This window comes from Periophthalmus magnuspinnatus, chromosome 17, assembly GCF_009829125.3.
Source record: "Periophthalmus magnuspinnatus isolate fPerMag1 chromosome 17, fPerMag1.2.pri, whole genome shotgun sequence".
Classification (NCBI taxonomy): domain Eukaryota; kingdom Metazoa; phylum Chordata; class Actinopteri; order Gobiiformes; family Gobiidae; genus Periophthalmus; species Periophthalmus magnuspinnatus.
Genome location: NC_047142.1, coordinates 23,752,174 through 23,776,833, shown reverse-complemented (window position 1 = coordinate 23,776,833; position 24,660 = coordinate 23,752,174). Strand labels below are relative to the sequence as shown.

The 24,660-nt window shown below is 38.4% G+C and overlaps 1 protein-coding gene across 1 annotated transcript in view; it reads left to right on the top strand.

Annotated features, from left to right (window-relative positions):
* Positions 1 to 24,660, top strand: part of LOC117385252 (cadherin-24) — a 104,449-nt gene that overhangs the window by 21,382 nt on the left and 58,407 nt on the right. The window contains exons 2-4 of the mRNA XM_033982523.2: positions 1,453 to 1,747; positions 12,075 to 12,194; positions 16,921 to 17,088. Coding sequence (XP_033838414.2) covers positions 1,453 to 1,747; positions 12,075 to 12,194; positions 16,921 to 17,088 — 583 coding nt within the window. The remainder of the gene's footprint in view (positions 1 to 1,452; positions 1,748 to 12,074; positions 12,195 to 16,920; positions 17,089 to 24,660) is intronic.

The following is a 24,660-nucleotide window of genomic DNA, read 5'->3' as shown; positions in this document are numbered from 1 at the left end:
TACACTTAACTCGCAGGCTAAACCCCGAGGGATAAAGAAAATCTAAAGTTAGTGTTCAATTCAAGGAAAGCAGAAAACTCTACTTAGCTCCAGCTATTTAGACTGAAATGCTCTAATAAATGCTTTCATTAACATGCAAATGAAAGTTGTGCCTCTGAAGCAGTTTAAGACATTTAGCTGGGAGCTGACCACAGCCACTTTGCTTATGTAAATGTAAGGGTTATGAGGGCACAGTTGTTTGAAAGAGTTTTCAGGAAAAGCCTGTAACATATAAACTTTGAACACTACATGTAGGGCTACAGTATGTACTTTAAGACTGGTATTCTGTAGATTTTCCCTTTTAATTTCTATAAATGTTTTTTGTTGTTGTTTTTTTTCTTTTCATTTGTTTCTCTTGTTGTGCTCATTAAATATGCTCTCTCTTTTACCTTTTGACATTATATTAAAATTCTGGCTTTTGAATCTCGACTGCTTCCGTAGCTCCAAACAACCTTTTCAACTTCAGATCATTTACCCCCTGGAGGCCCTACTATTTCCTACTTTGAAAAATTACTATCTTCAAAGTAAATGAACATTTCGATTCACAGTATCCATTCTCATTTCATTTAGCAAATGTGCTTAGCTGTTGCCATGCAACAATACTCCCTCAGTTAAAGGCATCGCTGTGCAGTCTCAAGTCACAATGTCACACTTTTTCTCGAGCAGGGCTAATTTCGGGTTCTTTTTTCGGACACTCTTGCCATTCGCTTCACGTCAGTGTGGGGTAATGAGATTGAATCTTGATGCGGTGAGTGCGTCCTGCTGCAGTCTCTGTCTGAGGACACAGAGGAGTGTGTGATATTACCTCTCTCTGCTTGAGAGGACACGGGTCGCTCTGCTGCTCTGCCGTCCTGCCAGGCACTCATCCAATAAGGCTCCACACAGGCTTGGATCAATAAAGCATGTCCCAGCACCAAGCGCCCCTCTGCTCTGCCTCACACACACCTATTAGTTACAGAATAATTGATTGGTCCTCTGTTCATTATACCTTTGATTTGGTGCTTTCATTAAACACCCTGTGCAGTGTATGCATGCAGACGAGTAAGTCCTCCTCCTATACTGCCGCTGTAAAGTGCAAAGGCTTTGCAGTGAGGCGAGGAGCATGTGTTCTGGATATAATAGAGATTAGAAAGATCCCCCTTCATAACCGGCATGCTTCAGGAACAGCTATCACAATGAGAGGAAGCGTGTGAAAGGCATTGTGCACTCTTCTTTTGTGTGCTTTCTGTGTAAATTCATTATGCCCTGGATGCATGAGGACTTGGATAATCTGCTTGTTTTGTTTCTTCACCGCTTCTCTAAAAAACAAAGTACATGTTTAACTCTGTTTTACTTTTTTCTCTGTTTCTTTCTCCACATTTCTCTTGTCCCGTTGGCTGTGGTCTCCATGTCCCCTCTCCATTGCTCACACAGCTGCACACGGACATGGACAGGAATGATGGACGCACTAAATATGTGCTGAGAGGCGAGGGGGCGGGCTCTGTCTTTGTGATTGACGAGAAGACGGGGAACATCCACGTGACCAAACCACTGGACCGCGAGGAGAAGGACGAATACCGCCTCATCGCCACAGCAACAGACAGACAGACGGACCGTGCCCTGGAGCCCTCATCCCAGTTCATCATCAGGGTGCAGGACATCAACGACAACCCGCCTGTGTTTGATCAGGGTCCCTATATCGCCACCGTGCCTGAGATGGAAAATATAGGTAAGGCAACCGTCCCTCACATGAATGAAACATTGTTCAAGTATTTATGATTCCATATGATTCTTGTTTTGGTCTTGAAACAAAACTGCATGCACAAGGTAGAAATGTTAGCTGCAAACTTCAAAGTGCTTCAAAATGTACAGTATCACAGTACAATAAACTGATAAAATACATTCTAATATACTATGCCAGTATTATTAGCCAGAAGCTTTTCAGAATAAATTGTATTTTACATAAAAGTTGCTAATTTCTAACTATCAAAATGATTGCTTGCATTTTTTCACATACAGTCAAAGTTATATGTTGGATCCTGGTTTCTAGAAATAAAAACAACTAAAATATGTCTTAAAAATGAAGAGAAACTTATAGAAACATATTTCTCACTGAAATACTGCCCACTAAAAATGCTGCCATAGTTTTTAGATGAGAAACTGTGGTCCACCCTTAGCTCAAGCCTTAAATAAACTCCTCACAGCCGTCTGCACTGATCCGGCTCAGAGCAGTGACAGAGTTGTTTCCTGATCTCAGCAGAGAGCCGACATGGACACTCTGTTGTCACAGTTTGACCAATAACCTTTACACACAAGTGCACCAGCAGAAACACCATCAAACATTCATGGGCACGAGCTGTGCGAGACGGGAGCACAAATCAAAGCAGGCCCGAATCACTTGTGCAGTCACTGTTATTAGTTAAAAACATGATTTCAATAGATAAGAAGTTACCTCCAGAGAAAGTGGTGTACAGCTGTGTCTCGCCTGTCTAATCAGACTGGAGTACCAGCAGCATTCAGGCCTGTCAGGGCCCAATGATGGATGTCCCTGTTGATCACAGACACACACTAGCTTTTATTATGTCTATGGCACAGGGCCGCATTGTCTGCAGGCATTTTGCTCAGCAGTGAAGAAATACTGATACTAGAAAAAAAAAATGTTGCAGGGTGTATTACAAATAATATAATATACACACACAAGCTGACCCGTACAACTGGCCAAATACTAAATTATATTTAGCTTGCCAATCCAAGCCCAGTGTTTTTTGTGTTGAAAGCCCCAACCAGGTTTTAAACAGAACTACTGATACAACATAATAAGCAAGTCATAAGCAAGTTCTTTGGGCCAGTCCAAAGCCTTAATGAATAAAAAATATCCCCCCCAAAAAACAGATATATAGATACATAGATAGAAGTGATAAGAGAAAATATCTTATTGTAAAAATCCCATCCTAAAATAGTCAGAATTTCACCAAAAAGGGATTTTAAAACTATGCATTACTTTCATGTTGAGTCTAATCCTGCAATAATACATTGTTTTGTAATACTTTTCCCCATTTTGAACGGTTGCTCAGCGTCGTGCTGCAATAACAACTTTAATTAAAATCTTCCATCTCGTTGTATTTAAAGCTGTAACATTTCAACTCTTACTCTGCAAATTAAACTAATTAATTAAACATTCATTTAAAATACATTTTAATTGGGTCACTTTATAATAACATTGCACTTGAAGTACATGCTGAAACATGGACTTGTTCACAAGCAGGGTTACATCTATTATTACAACTGAAATGATTTTAGTCATTGTGGATTTAAATGCTGCCACGTTTTGTTTAAAGTATTTTGGTTTTGCTCAATATTGGGAACATTAAATTGATACAGTAAGATGCTATGTGCATTTTGCCTGGTTACCTGCACTGAAATGTGAACTCCACTGCATATTAATGTCTATATGGATTTTGACAGCTCCGGCACCTCAGCCATTTCACGACATGCTGTTGCTGCCTGGATGCCTTTCACACTCTATTACCGTTTTGTGCACAGGCTTTTTAGGTAAAATGAAATTTTAAATGGCGGTAAAATCCTTCTGCACTTTGGACGCTTTACTGTGCTATTATACACAAACACTGATGTCAAAGCCAGGCTGCAGTTATTTACAGGGAAATCGAGGGGGGACTTTTCATCAAAAAACAAAACAAAAAAAAACCCTCCAGTTCAAAGTCACGTTTTACACTTTGGATCCACTCTTATCCATAACATTTGCAATTATACAGAAATGTTTCTTTGATTACTTTTTAAAAAATAATCATGAAATAAAATAAAAATAAACATAAAGTTTTCTTATATAGAGTAGTTCGCAGAGTTTATGGTGAGTTGTGCAAGTTTTGAACCTTTCAGATTTTGGTGTTAAGCCAGAGGTTATTACATTTTAAGAACCAACATTTAAGCTTGAATTTATTTAGATCACAGATTACATCTACATCAAGATGGAAAATCAAATAATAAATGCACTACTTGTATCTGTATCTGCATTTTGTATATTTATTTGTAGTCCTCCTCACTAAATATCCACAACAGTTTGAATGTATCTACTTACCAAAAGACAAATGAGGTTTTTTTAGTGCCCACAGTCTAATTTCATGGTGCCACTTGATAATTGTATTCAAGACGAGCATCATTTTATGCCTTCGGCCATTTCTAAATCAGCCCGTTTACTGAAGCGTAATTATGTAAAAACACAGATTAACCTGGCCTCTGTTTAATGAATGTACCACATAATGATGCATGTCCATACGCTTTGTTAACAAGACCACTTGGAGGATTACAATTAGCCTTTCTATGTGAGCAAACTCTACTAAAGAAACTGAAAAAAAGGTCTATTCTTATCTCTTTCAATCTAGCCTGGTGTCCAGGTCATTTAATAGTCATATGAGTGGGAATCCTGAATGTCCTTTGCACACACTGATACAGTTCAAAAAGGAACTTGACTTAAGCTAAATTTGGCCCATAGTCAAGGGCATGTATACTGTTTTATATAGGCCATATGCTGTACCCATCAGATCATACATTTTCCAATTAAAAGTGAACTATGTAACTTTTCTGGGTCCTCCACCTGCTTGTATCCATGTGCTTTACTGCTTTCCCTGGAATTTTCCACAATCAAGTTTATACATCTCACATTTATGATTTAATCACAGGTATTTTTTTCATTAGCAAGGAATATAATCTCAGAATACTATCATACTATTATATGAAGATGATGATGAAACATGGATGAGGGGGAGAGCATATTAATTTATTATGTAAAATAAGTGTATATTTTTATCCATGAAGTGAACTTTACACTGATGCTTTTCCTGGGCACTACCTGGGTTTTTTTTTAATCAATAGATTGGTTTAGTCCTTGGTCTTTACAAACTGACTTTTCTTCTCACAAGAAAATCAGATTTATCAGAAGTCCCCCCATTTTATGATTCCACTTTTTGGCATGAAATTGCATCTGTTTCCGGGCGCTGGGACTTGACTTAGAGAAATATCACGGCTGGACTTGGCTATTTTACAGTGGCAGCAGCCTCTTCTCCAGAAAAATGCTCATCAAAATAGGATTTAAATGCAGTCACGGGCCGGCTCTGTTGTGCCATAGATGAATGGTTTATCTCTAATAACACTGTCAGACTGTGTGGCTGTAGGATATATGGGCAGCTTCTGTTCTTTGATTAAATACCTGTGACCATTACTTAGCTGTGTACATATGCATGTAATTACACACCAGTCTAAGAGCACTGCTTATAATTGTATTGATATCATGACCACTAAATGCACAATCAAACTAATGGACTTACAACATAGTTTCTACTCTTATACTGAATTTTATTTGCAGAGGTCCAAAGTAAATGGGTTAGGTGATTAATTGTTCTTTTTGTGTACATTTGTAAATGTGTACTTGTAATTGAGTATAATTTCTGCAATTTAATAGCTGCCTTTAAAATCTTAAGAGTTATGAGTACAGCGCAAGTTCCATTTGTCCCAATGCACAGCTGTCTGACCACTGTATTTTATACCCACAAACACACATATGTCACTGTGTCTCCTGCTCTGATTGACCAGAACTTGATTCAGCGTTAAATACTTATTTATTTATTTTATTTATTTATTTATAGCGGACAGTGCATGTTGACCAACAGTAACTGTTTAACATGCCAGAATTAGCCAAAAGGCTAGTTTTCATCTGTTGTCCGTTGCCATGATGTACAGATTTATAAAAACATTTGGAATCATGGTGAAAAAGTAGAAAAGCATTAAGTCTTAAGAAGTGAATCATAGCGAAGAAAAATAATTAAAACAGACTTAAATTATGTTTTTTGTAAAAGACTGATCTAAAATGCTAAAACTGCATAAAAAAGTAACTAAAACTAGTACTTTGTGTTGTACTTTTTACTTTTACCCATGTTTAGTTGTGTAGCTATACTTAAGTACTATAAATATTCAATACTTCCACCCTTGTTGCACTTGAGTTTGTTCATATGCAGTAAAAATGCACTCACACTTTAAAGAAGACCTAATGTGTGGGCTGTTGAGGCAGTGTATTACTATTCCATCAGTGTAGGACATGATGCAGCGCGGTGACTCCACTGCACCACAGAGCGCTCCTCTCTGCTTCATTAGGAAAAGTATGGCCTGCCTTTAAAACTGTGCATCCAGTTGTCTGGAAGTGGAACCTGATTTGACCTGTAGTTGAGATATTGTGAGATGTATTCAAGCAAATGAGTCATGAGTAAATGAAAGATGCAACAATGTTTTCCTCATTCAATAATGAGTCCTGTATTTATAGAGGCTATGCCCTTCATGGCGAGATCAAGGACATTCTAATTATAAAACTTTTTTTTTTTTTTTGGTGCACCATGTAACATGTAACCCGGTCTGGCACCTGCTTGTTTTGACTGAGTTGTTTTTTGCCTTGCATTTTCCACAGTATGGCATTAAACTAATCTATTTTGCATTCAATTACATATGTTTTTATTGCTAAAATTACCTTTAAGAATGTGCATTCTATGACCAGGGTTGCCTATCCACAGATCTGACCTGTAACTTCTCCATTGAGACAAGCAGGTGGTGACGCTGCATTAACAAATGTACAAGTTTTAGGATTTATTGTAACACAACTTGACAGTAAACCAGAAGGCAGGGCTTTTTACTATGTGTCTCCATTGAGTACTCTTTTAAATGATAGACAGAATATCTCAGAGTGCTTCATGTTCCTATACTTCCGCTACTACATCACAGAACTGTTGGCAAGACATCCCAGTAACAGTAAATGGGACGTCAGTAACTCAAACCGGCAGTAAGCAACCAACCAAAATAAGGAAGAGATGCAGGACACAAAACCATTGGCTGCTTGTTAATGAATTGGCAGAAAACTTTGTACCACTGGTTTTGGTGCACCATTTTGCATCAACACTTCTTGCCAATGTCTGATTCTAGATCTGATTACTTTTTACTGCAGCCTAAATCACACATCCAAACACATACTTATCTCTCTATAGCCACTTTGTAAAAAACACCAATATGTTACAAATGTGAAAAGGAAGTGAAATGAGTCACTTTGTGTAAAAGCAAACAGTAAAATGCTTTAAAGGCAATTGAAAATATAAAAAATTAGCCAATACATCCAATTTGAACCACGTTCTTTATATAGCCCATTTGGAGTGCTGCACGCAATAGCATCATAAAGCAATGGAACAAGCTTACATTTACAGGAGTGCTTTATAACAGAATGCAAGTTTGACTCTTTAAGACATTTATGCAGGTGTTAAAGAATAAAAAGTATAAGGCACAATTTAAAGTGACGCTTTTATGTCATTGACTGTAAGCAGTGACACTAGTCAGATAATGGGAACATAACGTCTCATGTGCGGTTTAAGACAAGCACATTGTAACAAGTGCTGAGGTGACACAGGGGGTTGAGGAGCAAAGGGAAGAGAGTGTCCTGAGCTACCACATGTCACAGGGACAATAAGTGTGGATTCTGAGCACGGCCGTGAGTGCCTCTCAGAAAAAGCCTGGATGGACAGAAAGTGCTGGAATCTCCATCTAAACTGTTCTGTGCCCTCCTTAAAAGAGTCTATGCCATGGATTGCTCTTTGCTTTTTAAAATCAATAAGAATTGCTCTCACATAGAAGAGAGATTGTGAAATTTTCCAGATGGGTAAATATCTTTGACAATGTTTTTGGGTTTAAAAACAGACTGTTGGAAGTGTTTGGGAAATATTGCTGTAGACTAACTAGCCCATAATGCTACTATTTTGCACATGTCAGAATGGCTTTGTGAGTACTTGTTAGAGTCTGTTTACAAAGCGTATATCAATTTGCTCCCGTGCATTTAGCGTATCTTCCCCTTGCTTTTTAGCTCATTGCTGCAACAAAGCAATGCATAAGAGCTTCCAGTGCAAAAAACATCTAAACTAATGTGGGGGTAATTCACATTGTAAATTCTCATTGTAGCGCTAGTAGACTGTTTCCATAGAACTGTCCTGGCAGAGTGCACAGTGACAGCAGCACTTCTTAGTCATTCTATCAGCTTCCTCATGAGAGCCACTCAATGTTCAGATTATGCCGTTCAGTCAATCATGAATCCAATATTTACTTGGCAATTCAATATTTACGAGGCTTAGCAGGACGCGTGACTGATGCGATGGCACTCCTCCTGCGCTAGAGCTGTGTTGCACTCTTCGTACATGATACATTTAAGGGCGAGGTGACAGGGGGGAGGCTAATCTACAGCAGCAGCACCATAATGCGAGGTGTACTGGAGCCCTGCCAGTCCCCCATCTTGTTTTGAGCAGTGCTAGTTTTTACTGACTGGATGTAAACACCTCACCAGATGTGTATCCGCGCTCAGGGAGACTGACTCACATTCAAAGTTTAACCTTGAGCATAAATATTGAAAGCTGATATGTAAAAACTATGCAGGAATTGTTATTCTCCTGTCCCCAGAGCCCGGGCATCTTAGAGTCAGAACATGCGCTCCAGATGGGTACGTTACTGTGTGACATTTTGATCTTCGTGGATTGGGCTTGCTTGTATATGTCTGGCGGGCTGCATACAAATACATTTACCAGCTCTTTGCGCTTGTTGCGTCAACCCCAGACACAAGGAGCTTCATCTGGGGCCTTATTAGTTTTTACTGCTATCAGAAAACATAACATTTATCTATGTGAGCGATTTTCGGGTCCTTTCAAGTAAAAAAGTTGTTTGAAAAATTGAAAAACGAGAATGTGTAAGCGTTTCTCATGTCTTCCAAATAGGAGTGGGCAATATTGTCAAAAATAAATAACTTGATATTCAGATGATACTATGTCAATCAAACGAAAATATGTTCAGTGTGTTTGAATGTTTTAGTTGAGGTTCAAGTATTGCACAGATGTGAAAGGACTTAAACTTATCCCCAAATGTGAAGAACTGTCACTTTATAGTACTGTCTGGGACTTTACAGCATGAGTTTTCTCCATTTCACCATTTTACAATAAATGGTATTAGTAATGTTCTAATTGTAAGGTAATTCTAAAACAATTCTCATGCCAAATCTGTTAAATGGTGCACATAATAGTTCATCTGTTTTTTTGTGTGTGCTAATCTTGTCAGATATAGTTATGATATTACAAATCACATCTCCCATGGTTTCCTACTTTAGCATTGATCAATAATACATTTGAAACAATATGCACTTTTGCTTTGCTTCCATTTTAAAAAGAGCAGTTAGATTACACACTACATAAAAATGTCGAGAAAATATCTGTAGTATTGCCAGTGCTGTTCTTTTTAGAAGCACTTTTGAAATAAATCGTGGTTCTACCCCTTGCAACGATTTTGAAGTAACCTTTTAAAGTAACCAGTTATCTTAATTGGTTAATAATCTCTATTGGTGACACATGTTGGTTTAGTGTGATATAATTGATTAATTGCCAAGTGCATAGTGGATTGTGGGCTTTGGTGTAACAGCACACACTCTAACACATAATTGCGCCTTCCACATGCTTGTAAATGTCAATCACATTTGGAGCTGTGAATGCCACGTCTAATTGAACTTCTCAAGTGTGAGCAGAAATCATTTATTCTGTAATTAAAACATGTCTTTTGTTCTTGTTTTTTTCCATTGCTCTTTCTGCTTTCTGTCAAATCACTGTCATGTGCAGTTATAAATGCTGTTTTGAACACATGTTACAGATGGTTCCAGATCCACTATGATACATTTCCAGATACATTTCCTCCCTCAGCACAGTGGCTAAAGTGCTTTGCAACTCTGTTAGTCACACCTGTTGCTAATGCTAAAGAGAGCAAGAAGGCGCCTCATTGGACTGTTATTAATGTTCATATCTTGGTTTACGGACAAAATAGTCAAATAAAAACACAAGAATCATGTAGTGTGGATTAATATGAATGTTTTCAGAGCAAATTGATGAGCCTGACAGCAGCAGTTACAGAGAGAGTAGCAACAGTTTTTCAAGAAAAAGTTATTTGGAGCCAGAGTCAGGAAGCGCACCCATGCTCACTTCCTATTTGGAACATGACCGCTATCCTGTTTGCTATGTACATTTATATATACAGTCTATGCATACTCATGACAGTTATTTGAAATTATGACAACTGTGGGTATGAAAACAGTGAGATCTGCATTTCTCAGCTGGTTGTGATTTCCATTCAGAGCAATTCAAAAAGTAGTTTATTTTTTATTGTTACAAAGTCAAGACTGTTATTTTTAGGAGGCATATTTCATTATTAATTTTTCAATAGACAATAGCATAATCACTGAGCAATTCAGATTTCACAATTCAATTTTAATACGCATAATTTCATTTGGTAAAAAAAAAACAAAAAAAACAACCTTAATAAAAAATTACTCACCAATTTGCCATCAATTCTTTCTATTGTTGGGGTAAGAAAGAAGTGCCTGACTGCACAAAGTAGCAGTGGTGGGGCCCTTTGTCCATCCATGACACTGGGGCACTGACTCATGCTGGTGCTAGTGGTGGTGAGACTCGGAAAAATTCATGCCATGATTTTTAGAGCCTTCATCACGATTTAGATAGTATTATGATTCTTCTATATAAAGTATTTTCATATTATCTTCAAGAAAACTCACTTTCCTAACATATTCATGGCATTTTATATATTTATTGTGTTGAGTTTATAAGGCCATTTCACACCTTTCAGGGGCCATGATAATGCTGTCATGATAATTTTAACAAACATTAACATGCTAATAGTATACCTGGTTCTCTTATGATAAAGTGCTTTAGATGCACACAACACACAACAGTCTCATTTCAACCCAAAGGAGTTGAAATGAGACATGAGTACAGACATTAATGTAATTATGTACACTTAAAGTATGCGTTAAGTAATCACAATTTTCTTTGGATTGTTTTATCCTTATTATTAATTCAGTCACACCGTGTCACTCTGCGCCCCATAGATTCACACATAGTTTCCCTTGACACAGGCTTCTGCTTCCATTATGTCTAAACTTAGATATATGTGAATGCACAATGAAGAACCATGTTTACTGTTTATCATATCTATTTTCCCTTACCTGCCAACATTTCCCAAATATTTCAGGTAAATTGGAGCTTGACGAGGTGTAGAGGAATTTGAAGGCATTTGGGAACGATGTTGGTGGGGGGGTATTGAAAAGACAGACGGTCCAATGGAGAAGCAGAGGGAATTGGAGACAGAGATGAAGAGAAATGAAGTGAGGAGAGGTGGAAGTGTGGGAATAGAGAGAGCAGGTTTAAATCAAGTATTTGTCACAGTGCCGCTGGAAGGAGATTGCAAAAGGAGTGGGACATAGCCAGCCTTCTTCATATAAAGCTTTCTCATTACCTTCAAATCCAGGTACTTCAAGATTTGGAGAAACAACTTGAAAGTATCGTTCCTACAATTTAATTTTTCTTTTGAGATATTCCTGCAGGGGTTAGAAAAGCAATAAAAATGTATCATTATTAAAGAAATGCCTACGTCCATTTTTTGTGCCACCAATATGCCAACTTAAAATCTATGCAAATGTAGGAACCTTACTACCCTCAATCAAGGCACTGCTCCTATTTGGCACTAACCCAGTGTCCAGACTTACACTTTAGCTCTTTAGCTTTATAACCTTATTACTGTCTTGATAGATGCAGTTTTGGTCCTAGTTTTATCTCAGTTTAGTGTTAATGTAGACCTTCTCCTTAGTCCACATTATTTCTGGTCTAGTCCTGGTTTAGATTTGAGATGCAGTGGGTGTGGAAGACAAATAATCTTTTCTGAAACAACTGAATATCTTGTATCTAAAATGATTCTGACTCCCAAAAACACTATACAAAAAGATCCCAATAATTACTATCTTTATTGCACACCTCACAAATAACATCATGTTATGAAATATACTGTATATAGTATTTCTTGGTTCTTGCCAATTTGTAGCTCTACCATCTTCTGCGTTTTCTCTCTCACCGTCAGCTACACTCCTTCTCTCTCTTCGTCTCTCGTCTCACCCTGAACTCTCTCTCTCCCCACAGGCACCTCTATAATCCAGGTGACAGCGACAGATGCTGATGACCCGACTTATGGGAACAGCGCCAAGCTGGTGTACACTCTGGTGCAGGGCCAGCAATACTTCTCAGTGGACCCTCAGACAGGTAAAAGTGTGTGTGTGTGTGTGTGTGTGTGTGTGTGATGGCAGCGATTACCACTGGCACAGGTTTAAAGATGAGCAGATGTCCACATGCAAATATGCACACGCTGATTGAAAGCAAACATGGTCAAGATCTCAAGGATCAAACATGCATGCAGTAAAAATCTAAACATCCAAGACATGGGGAGTGCTAGGCGAATGTTGCCCATAAACCATTTTTATGTGGTGCTATTAGTCATGTAAGATGTGAATGATAGTCAAGGTGTGATACAACCAACGGGTCATACGCCATTTTAGTTCTGTGTCTGGGTGAGTGAAGAGGGGAGACTTACATCAAAATAGGGAAATAGTTCTAAACCTCTGCCAAATCGATATGAAAGGGATTCAGACACAGTTTGATATTGGTTCACACAAGTAATTATTTCTGTATAAATTTCAGATGGCAAACACACTTATCTCACATTGACATATAACCCTGTTTTGATCCACACCGTTTTTTAGAGCTACCCCAAAAAATAACTTTAACACCTCAGGCTGCTACTGACCTTTCTAAAATCTAATCAAAATCTAATCATAACTTTTAAATGGTTTCTCTAACATACAAAGACACCAGTGCTTGTAAAAGCATGTCCTCCTGGCTGGTGGAAAAACTATCTTTCATAATGGTGCACCTGCCTGGTGAGATATCGCACAATACCAGAGTGGCAGGGTCAGTGCACAGCTCTCCACACATTTATAAATAGAAGACTTCTATTGACACATGGCAGTCACAGGAGCATTGCAGCAGATTGTAGAGACTTTTTAAAAGGTGCAGGTTTAAAGAGGCCAAATGTTGTTTTTTTGAATGCAATAATAGTGTCAAGATGCCCTCAATATGAGTATCTTCAATAGTCCAACTTTCACTACCCTTTTCAAATAAATGGAGAACTTTATATTCATTCAGAGAAAACATATTGCATTTGACCTTGAATGCTCTACAAAGGATAAATATCTCCAGGGTGTAAAGTAGATCTTACAATGGTCAGTCTTGATACAGCATGCTATCCAGAACTCTTCTTTTTCAGAGATTAATATTTCACACTGGCTGTATCTTGCATTGGATATAAATAGTGAATATATTTCTACAGGAAGTCATCATAATCACTATCAGACATGTTGGCACATAATTGCAGTCTGATTGAATGTTGTCAGTTGAGACAGAGCTAAATCCTGTGCTGCTTGTCCATGATAATTTCATAGTAATAGCCTTTTGATGTTTAAAACGTGTTGAGTTTTCATTAAAAATTTAATCCCAATATGGATTAACATGCAAACGACGGGTTTAATTATAAAATGCAATGTCTCCCACCCTGCAAAGTTGACACCACTTTCTTTCCCCTGGTCTGGTTCATTCCACTCTGAGCTGGCACAAATGTATTCATGCTGCCAGCGTACTGTACGCCACACTACTAAAAAGAGGAGGAAGGAATAAAAAATACAGACACAGACCCAGCAGCTTAATATTATTATTTCTGGTCGAAGATGAAAACCAAAAGACGCATGTTCAAAGAGAGATGTCAGCGCAGTTTTGTGGCCTATATTACACTGAGCTGATTACAGAAAACACAAAGGGACTGCAGATTCTGTGTTATGGATATTACCACCCAAGGCCTAGACTAGACACTGAATGAATGATCAACTTCCTTTAGTCATTTTTGTTCTCCAACGTATTAAGATCTTGAGGATTATACCTTTGAGGGCAATCATATCTGAATTGATCTGTAGATGTCTGGTACAGTTAGACTGACACTTTCGGTGTTTGGTGAAGCTGCTAAAGGGTGTTTTATTTTCCATGTGGGCGAAAATGATTTGAAATCACCCACCAGGGTTAGAGAGGCGGTACTTGTGCTGTGCCTGGTGAATGTCAATGTTTGATAATTGATTCCTCTGATGTGTGCTGGAGATTGCTGGCTTAAGGTTCAAATGCAAAGTAGAAAATATAATCCAGGTTGTGGCACTATTCAAGGTTTAGTATTTCAATCATTCTTGTCTTACTCTTAATATTCTTAAAATGTGCAAAAGTGGAAAGTCCACTGTCTAGAGTTATTTATTAATCTTTTTTTTTAATGAAGCTTATGAAGAACTATATAAAAATGTGGTGACTTACCATGAACAACTCAGATCTGATAAGTAACATAGTTGCTAAAGCTTTGTTTGGTAATAGCATAAGTTCACAATAACAGCATCTTGTATGATTTATTAGCTCTGCTTATGTAGTAAACAGGCTTATACAAAAATAGCGCACCTTGATTTGGCAAGTCACCCAAGACGTATGTTCTAGTATGTGACGTAATGGAATCAGGTAATTTGCAGTGGAGAAAGTGATTGGATGAGTTTAAGCGATGCATTTAAATGTTGTTAAAATGTCAGAGATATACGAGGACATTTTATGCACTGTCAGCACATCTCATGTGCTGATTTATTCCCCCCATATCCTCCAATGACACATAATATAGAATATGGAATAAACCCATTTCCTACCTTTTAGTTTAATGGTGGCGTGCTTCCTGTACAGTTTATTGATTCATACATGAGTATCGTGACTTTCAGCATATGATTACTTTATAGATGAAAAATGTATGGTTTCTTCAAAAGTTATATTGTGTTTGTAGTAAGACAGTTGGAAATGTGATGTGAGGTGTTAGTGCTTTGCCTTGAAAGTTTCACAGCATGGGATTAAACTTCCATGGAGACAGGCCAAGATACAGCTCAGATCTATGGAGAGATAAGCCTGCATATTTTTTATCATTAAAAACATCTACAAATGGTTAAATGCAGGCAAACAGTCCGCCAGAAAAGTGACTTCAGTACAACCTCAGAATATGGTGTAAATATGGATTTGTTATGCATGAAGGTGAAGATTGCTGTAGACAAGATGATATTCAAAGGCCATTTGTGGGCTTGGGGGCAATCAGCTTGGACTTTGAATCCCAGCACATGCTCGAAAAACAGAAAGAATAAGAAGCAGAAAAGAGGAAAGGATGGGAGGAGTATGTAAACTACAAGACACAGGAAACAATGGGCTGTATAAATAGGGTGCAGTGCAGTTGGAAGCTATGGAAGTTAAGATAACTTCATATAGTTCAACTTTAAAAATATCACACATAATACATCAAATATGTATCAGTATTCAGTCAATTTAATTCAATCCAACAAATGTACTACAATATATAATGCATTGTAAATGCAAATTATTTGGTTCATTAGTTATTAGTGACTTTTACACAAAGGCAGTATCATAATCTGTATGGAGTAGAGCCACTGCTCCTCCACATCGAGAGGGACAAGCTGAGGTGTGTGGTGGCTCGGGCATCTGTTCTGCATGCCTCCTGGATGCCTCCCTAGTTCCGGACATGTCCCACCTGGTGGAGGCCCCTGGAAAGACCCACGACACGCTGGAGGGACTATATCTCTCGGCTGGCCTGAGAACACCTTGGGGTCCCACTGGAGGAGCTGTAGGAAGTGTCTAGGGTGAAGGAAGTCTGAGACGCAATGCTTAGCTTGCTGTCCTCGTGATCTGGCCCCTGATAAGCAGAAGAAAATGGATGGATGGTGTGGAATCCAACCTAGGGCTGGCTATGACACTAAAATTTTAATTGTGATCTTATCCCTGTGACAATATGCTATTATGGTAAATTCATTATATTATGAGTCTCTGAGTTTTTTTTGTTTTGTTTTTGTTTTTTTTTCTCTGTGGTCCAAAACACTTTCCTCCATCTACTCCTATTGGTTAGACTCCATCATGCTCTGAGTGAGTGACAGGTGGATATAACCAATCACAGTGAAGAGTAAACTTTCAGAAACAGCAGATGGCTTTAATTACCTCTTAAAGACTGTAAGACATTTTTTGACATATTGCCCACCCCTAATCTAATCATAACAAACTCCATACTAAACGCATTATGTTAAGGCAGTATATAGTGTTTTTGAGTGTGTGTTTGTCTGCGCTGCAGTGAGTTATGTTCTGTCACCATCAGACTGAGTGAGTCACAAATGTCAGTGAGCTGTCACTCCCAGCCGTCATGTCCAGTGCAGTGTGACAGCTGCCTTTGACAATGTCCAATACATTTGTGAAAAGAGTTTCCAAAGCCATAAAGGGTCATATGAGAGCCCTATCTTTCAAAACAGACTAAAACACAACCTAACCCTTCCTGAAAGAGAACAATGCAAGACTTAAGAATTAGCATTAAAACTTAGGAAATTAAGTTGTAAAAGCAGCTAAACTAGATTACTTCTTTTATTGTTTGGTCTTTCTCAAATTAGTGAAGAACTGTTAGACCTCCCCCATTTTAGAGAATACAATTTACTGTTCAATGAGAATATCTGCTTTGTGTTCCTATAAATTCATCAACATATAATGCCTTATCGGTGCAAAAAGGTGGCATCTTTATCATGGCCTCATCTGAACCTTTCTTGTACTTTGTATATGATATGGCTTTGTACTATTTTGTGAAGCGGTCTGGCTCTGATCCCAGTGCTCAGGCCATTTTTGTTCCAAATAGCAGCACAGGCCAGACAATGTATTGTGTATGCCAGAGGCTACACTGCGTGGTAATCACTAAGTCATAAATATTGATCAAAAATACCTTTTAGCCTCCCGCAGATATATAATGTTATTGGGTGCAGTTTTAGCTGTGAGAGAACAGACTTTTCCTGCTTGATATTCCAATGCGTTTTTTTGTGTTTCGTAGGTATTCTGAGGACTGCAGTTCCAGACATGGACAGGGAGAGGCAGGACACATACTTGGTGGTGCTGCAGGCCAAGGACATGGGGGGCCACTTGGGGGGTCTCTCAGGGACCACCACTGTCACTGTGAAGCTCACGGACGTCAACGACAGCCCCCCACGCTTCACACAGAGTAAGTTACACATCTGATGTCCAATCACTGAAGCCTAGACAGTCATGCTTTTATTTATCAGATGCAAAAAATGACGGTATGCTGTCAGTAATTTTGTTTGAATTTTCAATTTTGTAAATAAGATTTTAAGTTTGAGTTCTTAGAATGGTGTTATTCTCTTTCATTTCCAACTTTTAGGATTTTAAGCTCTTCTGATCTATTGGACTGCTGCAATACTAATCAATCTGTTTTTATCTGTTGTGGCCTCTTTTTGACGTTTGAATATACCAATATTAGCAAGATTTAGTGATTTTTTTCTTTTAGAGATTGTGAGTGAAATAGAATTCCAGTCTTCACTAAACCATTCACCTGATCTGCTGCCACATTTTCAGATCTTTGATTCTTTGTTTGTCCTTATCAATATTCCAGATCATGGCTTATAATAGTCTGAGAGCCCGACCCCTCCACTGCCATTATTTTGCTACCTTTTTCTTATTATTATTTTTCATTATTGTACACCTTGGGCCATTATGAGTCATGGGTCTTTGGTCTCAACTTGGCCTCGTTTTTTGGTACCCACCTTAGGCGAAATTATAGTCTGTTTAAAGCGGTGCCATAGTCGCATCCAGTGCCAGATTGTAATACAATTTTGAACAAACAATACTGACATGATGAGGAATACAACAATATAACCTGACGTCGGTTTATTCATTTCTTGTTTACAATAATTAGACCATTTATAGAAATAAATATAAAAATGACATTCTCGAGGACAAATCCTCTCCACAAACTAACTTAATGTGACACAGCAGAATGTAATTATAGTTTCATATGTAAATAGAAAACTTCCCCAATTTATCAGCATCAAATTAAGCCCAAGATGGCCTCTCTGTCTCCAACGGTTCACCTGCTTTAACAGAAATAATGTTCAATACCCCCAACATGACAGATAGAAGTCTCATAGAATGCAAACAAGGCCATTCCATTGGTAAGTTACAGATTTCAGGATAAACATTCAACTTTACATTCATGAATTTGATTCAAACTTGGCACAGTTGATTTTTACATACGGTATATCATCTGAATGAAATTTGAGTCTTGTGTCTTTTAAAATGTTTTGGGGGGGCTCAAAGGGGGGCAGGGTCAAAATCAGACCTTAAATTTGTAAGAGGTAGTCAGTGTAACATGAGTTTAAAACAAACTCAGTGTAATTATGAGACATGATCAGTGTCAGTTCTGTTACAGTTCAGTCATCATTTATTGAAACATAATAATTGTATTAATGGGTGAAATGTGCACTCACTTTTTCATTTCACATGGTCTTGTCTCAGGTGTTACACTGTGGTCGTGCAGTGGGTAATACTGTTGTGTATGACTCTTCATGTCATAAGGATGAGTGGTGAAATGTGCTATAAAACTCCTGAGTAGGGACATAATCTTAGCAGCTAGTATCCTCATTTTTTATGTTCAAATGCACTGAACACAGTTGAGGTGGGCACCACTAGACTTGGGCCTATTATGTTTTTTATTGATGAAAAACAAGATGGCCATTTGGACAAATGCATTATGGCAGCTTTTTCAGTCCCAGTTCAGATGATGACTCCTTGCACACACATACTTTGTCACAGGGTTATGAAATTTGGTACAAGTTATGCTGACATGATGAGTATGATATTTAAATAGCATTTTTGAGCGTAGAGTCTTTAATTTTTCAAACATTAAACATTTTATTGGCAAAAAGGTCTTAAATGACCACTCCAAGGACATTTCCCTTCCACATATTGTTACATTCTGTTCCTTTTTGACTGTAATTACTGTGCCATATGTTATCAGAAATTCTCTCCAATAATTTATGTTCAGAATAAGCCCAAAATGATTTCTGTATCTTTTTGTGTCTTTAAACAGGACACTTGTTATAAGGAAAAATAGCCCACACACCTCAAAACAGAGCTGAAGAATTTCCATGAAATCCAATCGATGTAAATTCTACAGTATTGATTTGAGGTTTGAACATATTTTCTCCAATAGCAAGTGTTGTCTGTAAGAGGTCATTTGGGTCTTGATCTGTTGTTAAATAATTTAGAAAGTTTTTCCTATGTCAAACAACAAAGTCATTTAAATCTACATGGACAGATGGAGCCATAGTGGATAGGGAAAGGTCCCCAGAATGGTCATTTTCGAACATTTTTGCCAATAAAATGTTTAATGTTTGAAGATGTAAAGACACTGTGCTCAAGAATGCTATTTACTTTTTGTAAACATTGTTACGGAAAGCTTTACTTACAGTGTTTTACCCAATTTGTACTTTGCCACATAAGCAGGTGTATGAGATGGTTCTTACTTCCAGACGTCTTAGTCCCAGTTAACACTTAGTCTCAACATCTTAAGGGTTTAACTACATCTTATCTATTTGCCCTGTTGTCACACACAGGGCCTCTGCTGTCTCAGGACATACAGTCATGATAAAAATAATATCATGCTGAGGCCCTGTGTTGGAGCTATATCTACAGTTACACCACATAGACCGATTAACAGAAGGACAGTTAGGCTGTCCAATCAGAGACATTTAGTTCACATTCCATGTAAGACGATAACATCCAGTCCTACTGAAACTAATCTGAAACTTGCTGTGGTCAATGTCAGATCTTTATGTAACAAGTCCTTTTTAATTAATGATTTTATTTCTTCTTTTAGTCTTGACTTTATGTTTATAATGGAAACATGGCTCGACAAAAACACAGGTAATACAATTCTAGTGGAATCAACTCCACCCAACTTCAAATTTGAATCTGAAACACGACTAAACAAAAAGGGTGGAGGTGTGTGTGCATTTTTTAGAGATAATTTAGTTACTCACAGATTGTCATTTTGGGTGTTTTCATCTTTTGAGTATGTTTCATTCAAAATGGAGCTAAAACAGTCCCCCTCCATACTCTACTTAGTCATATAAAAACCTCCCCACACTGTCTTTGATGGTTTAGTCATTACAGGTGATTTTAATGTACATGTGGATAATGTGTTTGACAGAAACACTAGAGAGAGCTTAGTTCTGTCCTTGAAACCTTTGGTCTGACTCAGCATGTCAGCGAGCCCACCCACAACAGAGGACACACTCTGGACCTGCTCATTACAAAAGGAGTAAATATTTCAAATATCAGTGTGATGGATGTTGCTCTGTCTGATCATTTCTGTGTCTTCTTTGACCTGTCTGTTATTCCCAAACCAGTGGCTGGCCCTGCAGTTGTTCGAAGGAGACACATAAATGATAACACTGTTAGGTGCACTGTTCATGGAAATGATATACTTTGAAAATGCCTCATGTTCTAATGTTGATGATTTGTTGAACTCTGTAACTTTGAGTGTTTTGAATGTTACGGACACCATTGCCCCGATGAAGGGTAAAATGGTTAAAGATAAGCAGAAAGCACCATGGAGGAATGATGACTCGGTAAGGGCACAGAAAAGGGAGTGCCGGAGGGCCGAGCGGGAATAGCGCAAGTCAAAGCTCCAGGTTCATTATGAGATTTACAGAGAAAAGATGCACATGTACAACCACAGTTTATGTAGAACAAGGCAAAGATATTTTTCTGACATTATTGGAAGTTGTAGTAACAACTCTCGTGTCCTGTTTGCAACGGTAAACAGATTAACAAACCCCCCAGCTCCACTGCCGTTAGAACTAATTTCCACATCTAAGTGCAATGAGTTTGCAGTATTCTTTACTGACAAGGTTCAGGGCATTAAAAATGCCATAAATTCCACAACGCAAATAACACCTCAGCAGCCACCTAGACACTTAGAGCTGACTCACTTTGCACCTGTAACTGACAAAACTGTCCAAGTGATCATCACCAGTCTGAGTTCATCTACATGCTGCCTTGATGTGTTACCCATTAAATTTCTAAAGTCTGTGCTCAACAGTTTGCTGTCACCACTCACTCACATAGTTAATATGTCACTTCAATCTGGAACATTCCCAAGCGCTTTGAAAACTGCGGTTATCAAGCCTCTCCTAAAGAAGAGCAGTCTTGATGCCACAATATTGAATAATTATCGACCGATCTCAAATCTGCCATTTTTAGGCAAAGTCCTCGAAAAAGTTGTTTACCAACAGCTTATTTACTTCCTCGAAAATTAACAACTCCTTTGATGTCTTCCAATCAGGTTTTAGACCCCACCACAGCACTGAGACTGCTCTTATCAAGGTGACAAATGACATCCGTCTGAACACTGATGCAGGCAAAGTCTCAGTCTTGATCCTGTTAGATCTGAGTGCTGCCTTTGACACTGTTGATCATGGGATCCTCTTGCAGAGACTAAGGGACTAGGTGGGCATCTCTGGCACTAAACTGGTTCAAGTCCTATTTAGAAAACAGGGAGTACTTTGTTGAAATTGGAAAATGTATATCAGATAAAATGTCCCTGACCTGTGGGGTGCCCCAGGGTTCAATCCTGGGACCCCTGCTTTTCAATCTCTACATGCTGCCATTCGGCCAGTTAATACGCAGCAATAATGTGTCTTACCACAACTATACAGATGACACTCAGATCTATGTCTCACTAGCAGCAGGTGAATATGGACCAGTGGATTCTCTCTGCCGCTGCATCCAACAGATCAGTGTGTGGATGCAAAACAACTTTCTTCTGCTAAACTCAGACAAGACTGAAGTCATCACCCACAGAAACATAGAGAAAGTGTCAGCAGTCACCTCCAGTCTCTCTCTCTAAAACCTTCAAATCAGGCTAGAAATCTAGGAGTAATAATGGACTCAGACTTGAACTTTAAAAGCCACATCAAATCAATAACATCTGCAGCTTTTTACCACCTAAAAAACATTGCAAAAGTCAAAGGTATACTGCCAAAGCCAGACTTATAGAGACTTATCCATGCATTTGTCTCCAGTAGGTTAGACTACTGTAAGGACCTGCTCACTGGCCTCTCCAAACGAGCCTTAACACAACTGCAGTACATCCAGAACGCTACTGCTCGGGTCCTGACTAGAACCAGGAAGTACGAGCACATAAGTCCTGTGCTCAGGTCTCTGCACTGGCTTCCTGTAGCTCAAATAATAGACTTTAAAGCAGTTCTGCTTGTGTATAAGTCTCTCCATGGCCTAAGTCCAAAGTACATCTCCGACATGTTAGTGCCATATGAACCATCTCGCACTCTGAGGACTTCAGGGACCGGCCTGCTGCTGGTGCCCAGAGTCAGGACTAAACATGGGGAATCAGCTTTTAAGTTTTATGCAGCTAAAACCTGGAACAGTTTTCCTGAAGATGTGAGACAGGCCTCTACTTTGACAATGTTTAAATCCAGGCTCAAAATGGTTCTGTTTAGCTGTGTATATGACTGAAAAGTTTTTATTCAGCACTCTTCTATTTTAATGGTAATTTTATGATGATTGTTTGTGATTATGTAGGTTTTGATTTGTGTGATTTTAATGTCTTTCTTATTCTGTAAAGCACTTTGAATTACCTTGTGTACGAATTGTGCAATACAAATAAACTTGCCTTGCCTTGGCTTGTCCACTGTCTGATGCACAGTAGATGCCACAAACATTTTATCCTATGTCAGAAGAAGTGTTTTGGTTGTGCTCTTTTACCGGGTCTAAATTGGTTTCCTGGTCCATTTAATTCTTATCTGTATGGTATAAATCTGCTGTATGTACTGACAATGACACAGCTTAGGGCAAGACGACACTCTGTCAGGGACAGGTAGTTCTTTATAATTGTGCGCACAATTGCATCAAGAACTCTTTGATTCAAGACAACATCTCACTTAAATTTATTCTTTAGTTGTTTGCTTGTAGAAATTCCACAACAACATCATGTCAGTATAATTTGTACCAGATTTCATAACCCTGTGATAAAGTGTGTGCATGGAGTCGTCATCTGAGCTCAGACTGAAGGAGGTGCCATAATACATTTGTTTAATGCCCATCAAGTTTTTTGTCATTAAAAAAGATAATAGACCCAAGTCTAGTGGTGTCCACCTCACCACATTTTAACATATTGAAGTAAAACATACTAGCTGCTAACATTTGGTCCCTATATAGGGTTTTATCCTATGGTCAAATGACAGAGTTTGGTTCTTTGGAACATTCAGTAAGTGAACCGTTGGAGACATAGGGCTCATCTTAATTTGAAGCTGATAAATTGGGGACATTTTCTATTTTCAATTTTTATGGCACCACTTTTAACAGATTCATATATTTCTGCTCAAGTTAGGTCCCAATAAAGGGGTTTTGGGGGTCCTGAGACCAAATGGAGCCCTGAACTCATAATGGCCCGAGGTGCACACTAATGAAAAATAATATTAAGAAAAAGGTAAGAAGATAATCGCAGTGGAGGGTTTTGGCTCCCGGACTATAAATTTGGCTGCTGTAGTAGCTTAAACAGAGTGTTTGTTTTGCTCCTGGAGGTGCTGGGCTCTTTGACCCTCAGGTCCTCTCGGGGTCTTCTGAGCAGCTGGGCTCCTGTAGGGCTGTGCCTCATCCAATACACATGGATTACACATCTTCAACATCTGTAACAGGGGCAACCAGGCCTCATTTAAAACATGTATTTATAATTGCACTGAAGGAGTTGTTCCAGCTATGCCCTGCCTTTGTCAGGTGATTAATATTGTGGAGAAATTAAATTAGCTCTAAGATTTTGTTGATAATTGCAAGACTTAAACTACATTGTCCTGCCTGATAAAATCTTGAGAGGATTATATAATCAGTTTACCCATAGTCTCTTTGCCCCATTCAGATAATATGCTAATATAGTTACTAACAGACTATTTGGATGTTGGACAAAATATAATTCTAAAGGAGTCATAAATCTCATTTCCAATTAATTTGAAAGGACAGACCTATTTCATATTCACTTAGAACAGTACAGTGCTTTCATCTTTGCATATAGCTTTAGTATATTGAATACAATGTTATTTTATTCCATAGACTTGATGAACCAAAAAATTGGTAGCGTAAATCCCCAGGCAATGGTGAACTGTGAAACCAAAGTGTGAAAAGTAATAGCTCACATTCTGTCACATTTCAGATTGCATTTATGACAGGTGGCCACTAAGTTATGCCTGGTCAGCGTAATTACTCTTGAGTGTTAAAGTGCTGTTTGCTTTTTCCAGTGGTAAGCAAGTGAAAGATAAATTGTTCCTAAAAGCTGTTAAAACATGCAGTGACGTGAGAAAATTAGTCATATTTACACCAATAAGAATGAAGGTGTGAGAAGCAGATGGATGCTGGCAAAAAACTGTGAATTTGGCCCCATGTCTGATATTAAACACAGGATTTGAGGTAATGATGTCCGTGGTGCAGAGTTTGTTGGTTATGCTGAGATCCCATCAAAGCCATTTGGGATTGAGATGCTGCAGGGCTTCTCGGGGCAGAAATGGACTCAGTTCTGATGTTTGGGAGTGATAAGGGCCTCATAGAGCAAAAGGCTGCTTTGAAAACAGTTTAAGTCAACCAGACCTGCTGCTTTTAATATCGTCCTAGTGTACCGCTTACCCCAGATGTTATAGCACTTTGGTTAACATTGCTATGACCTTTTTTTTCACACATTGTTTTTCTAGTTGGGTATTTTTGGACT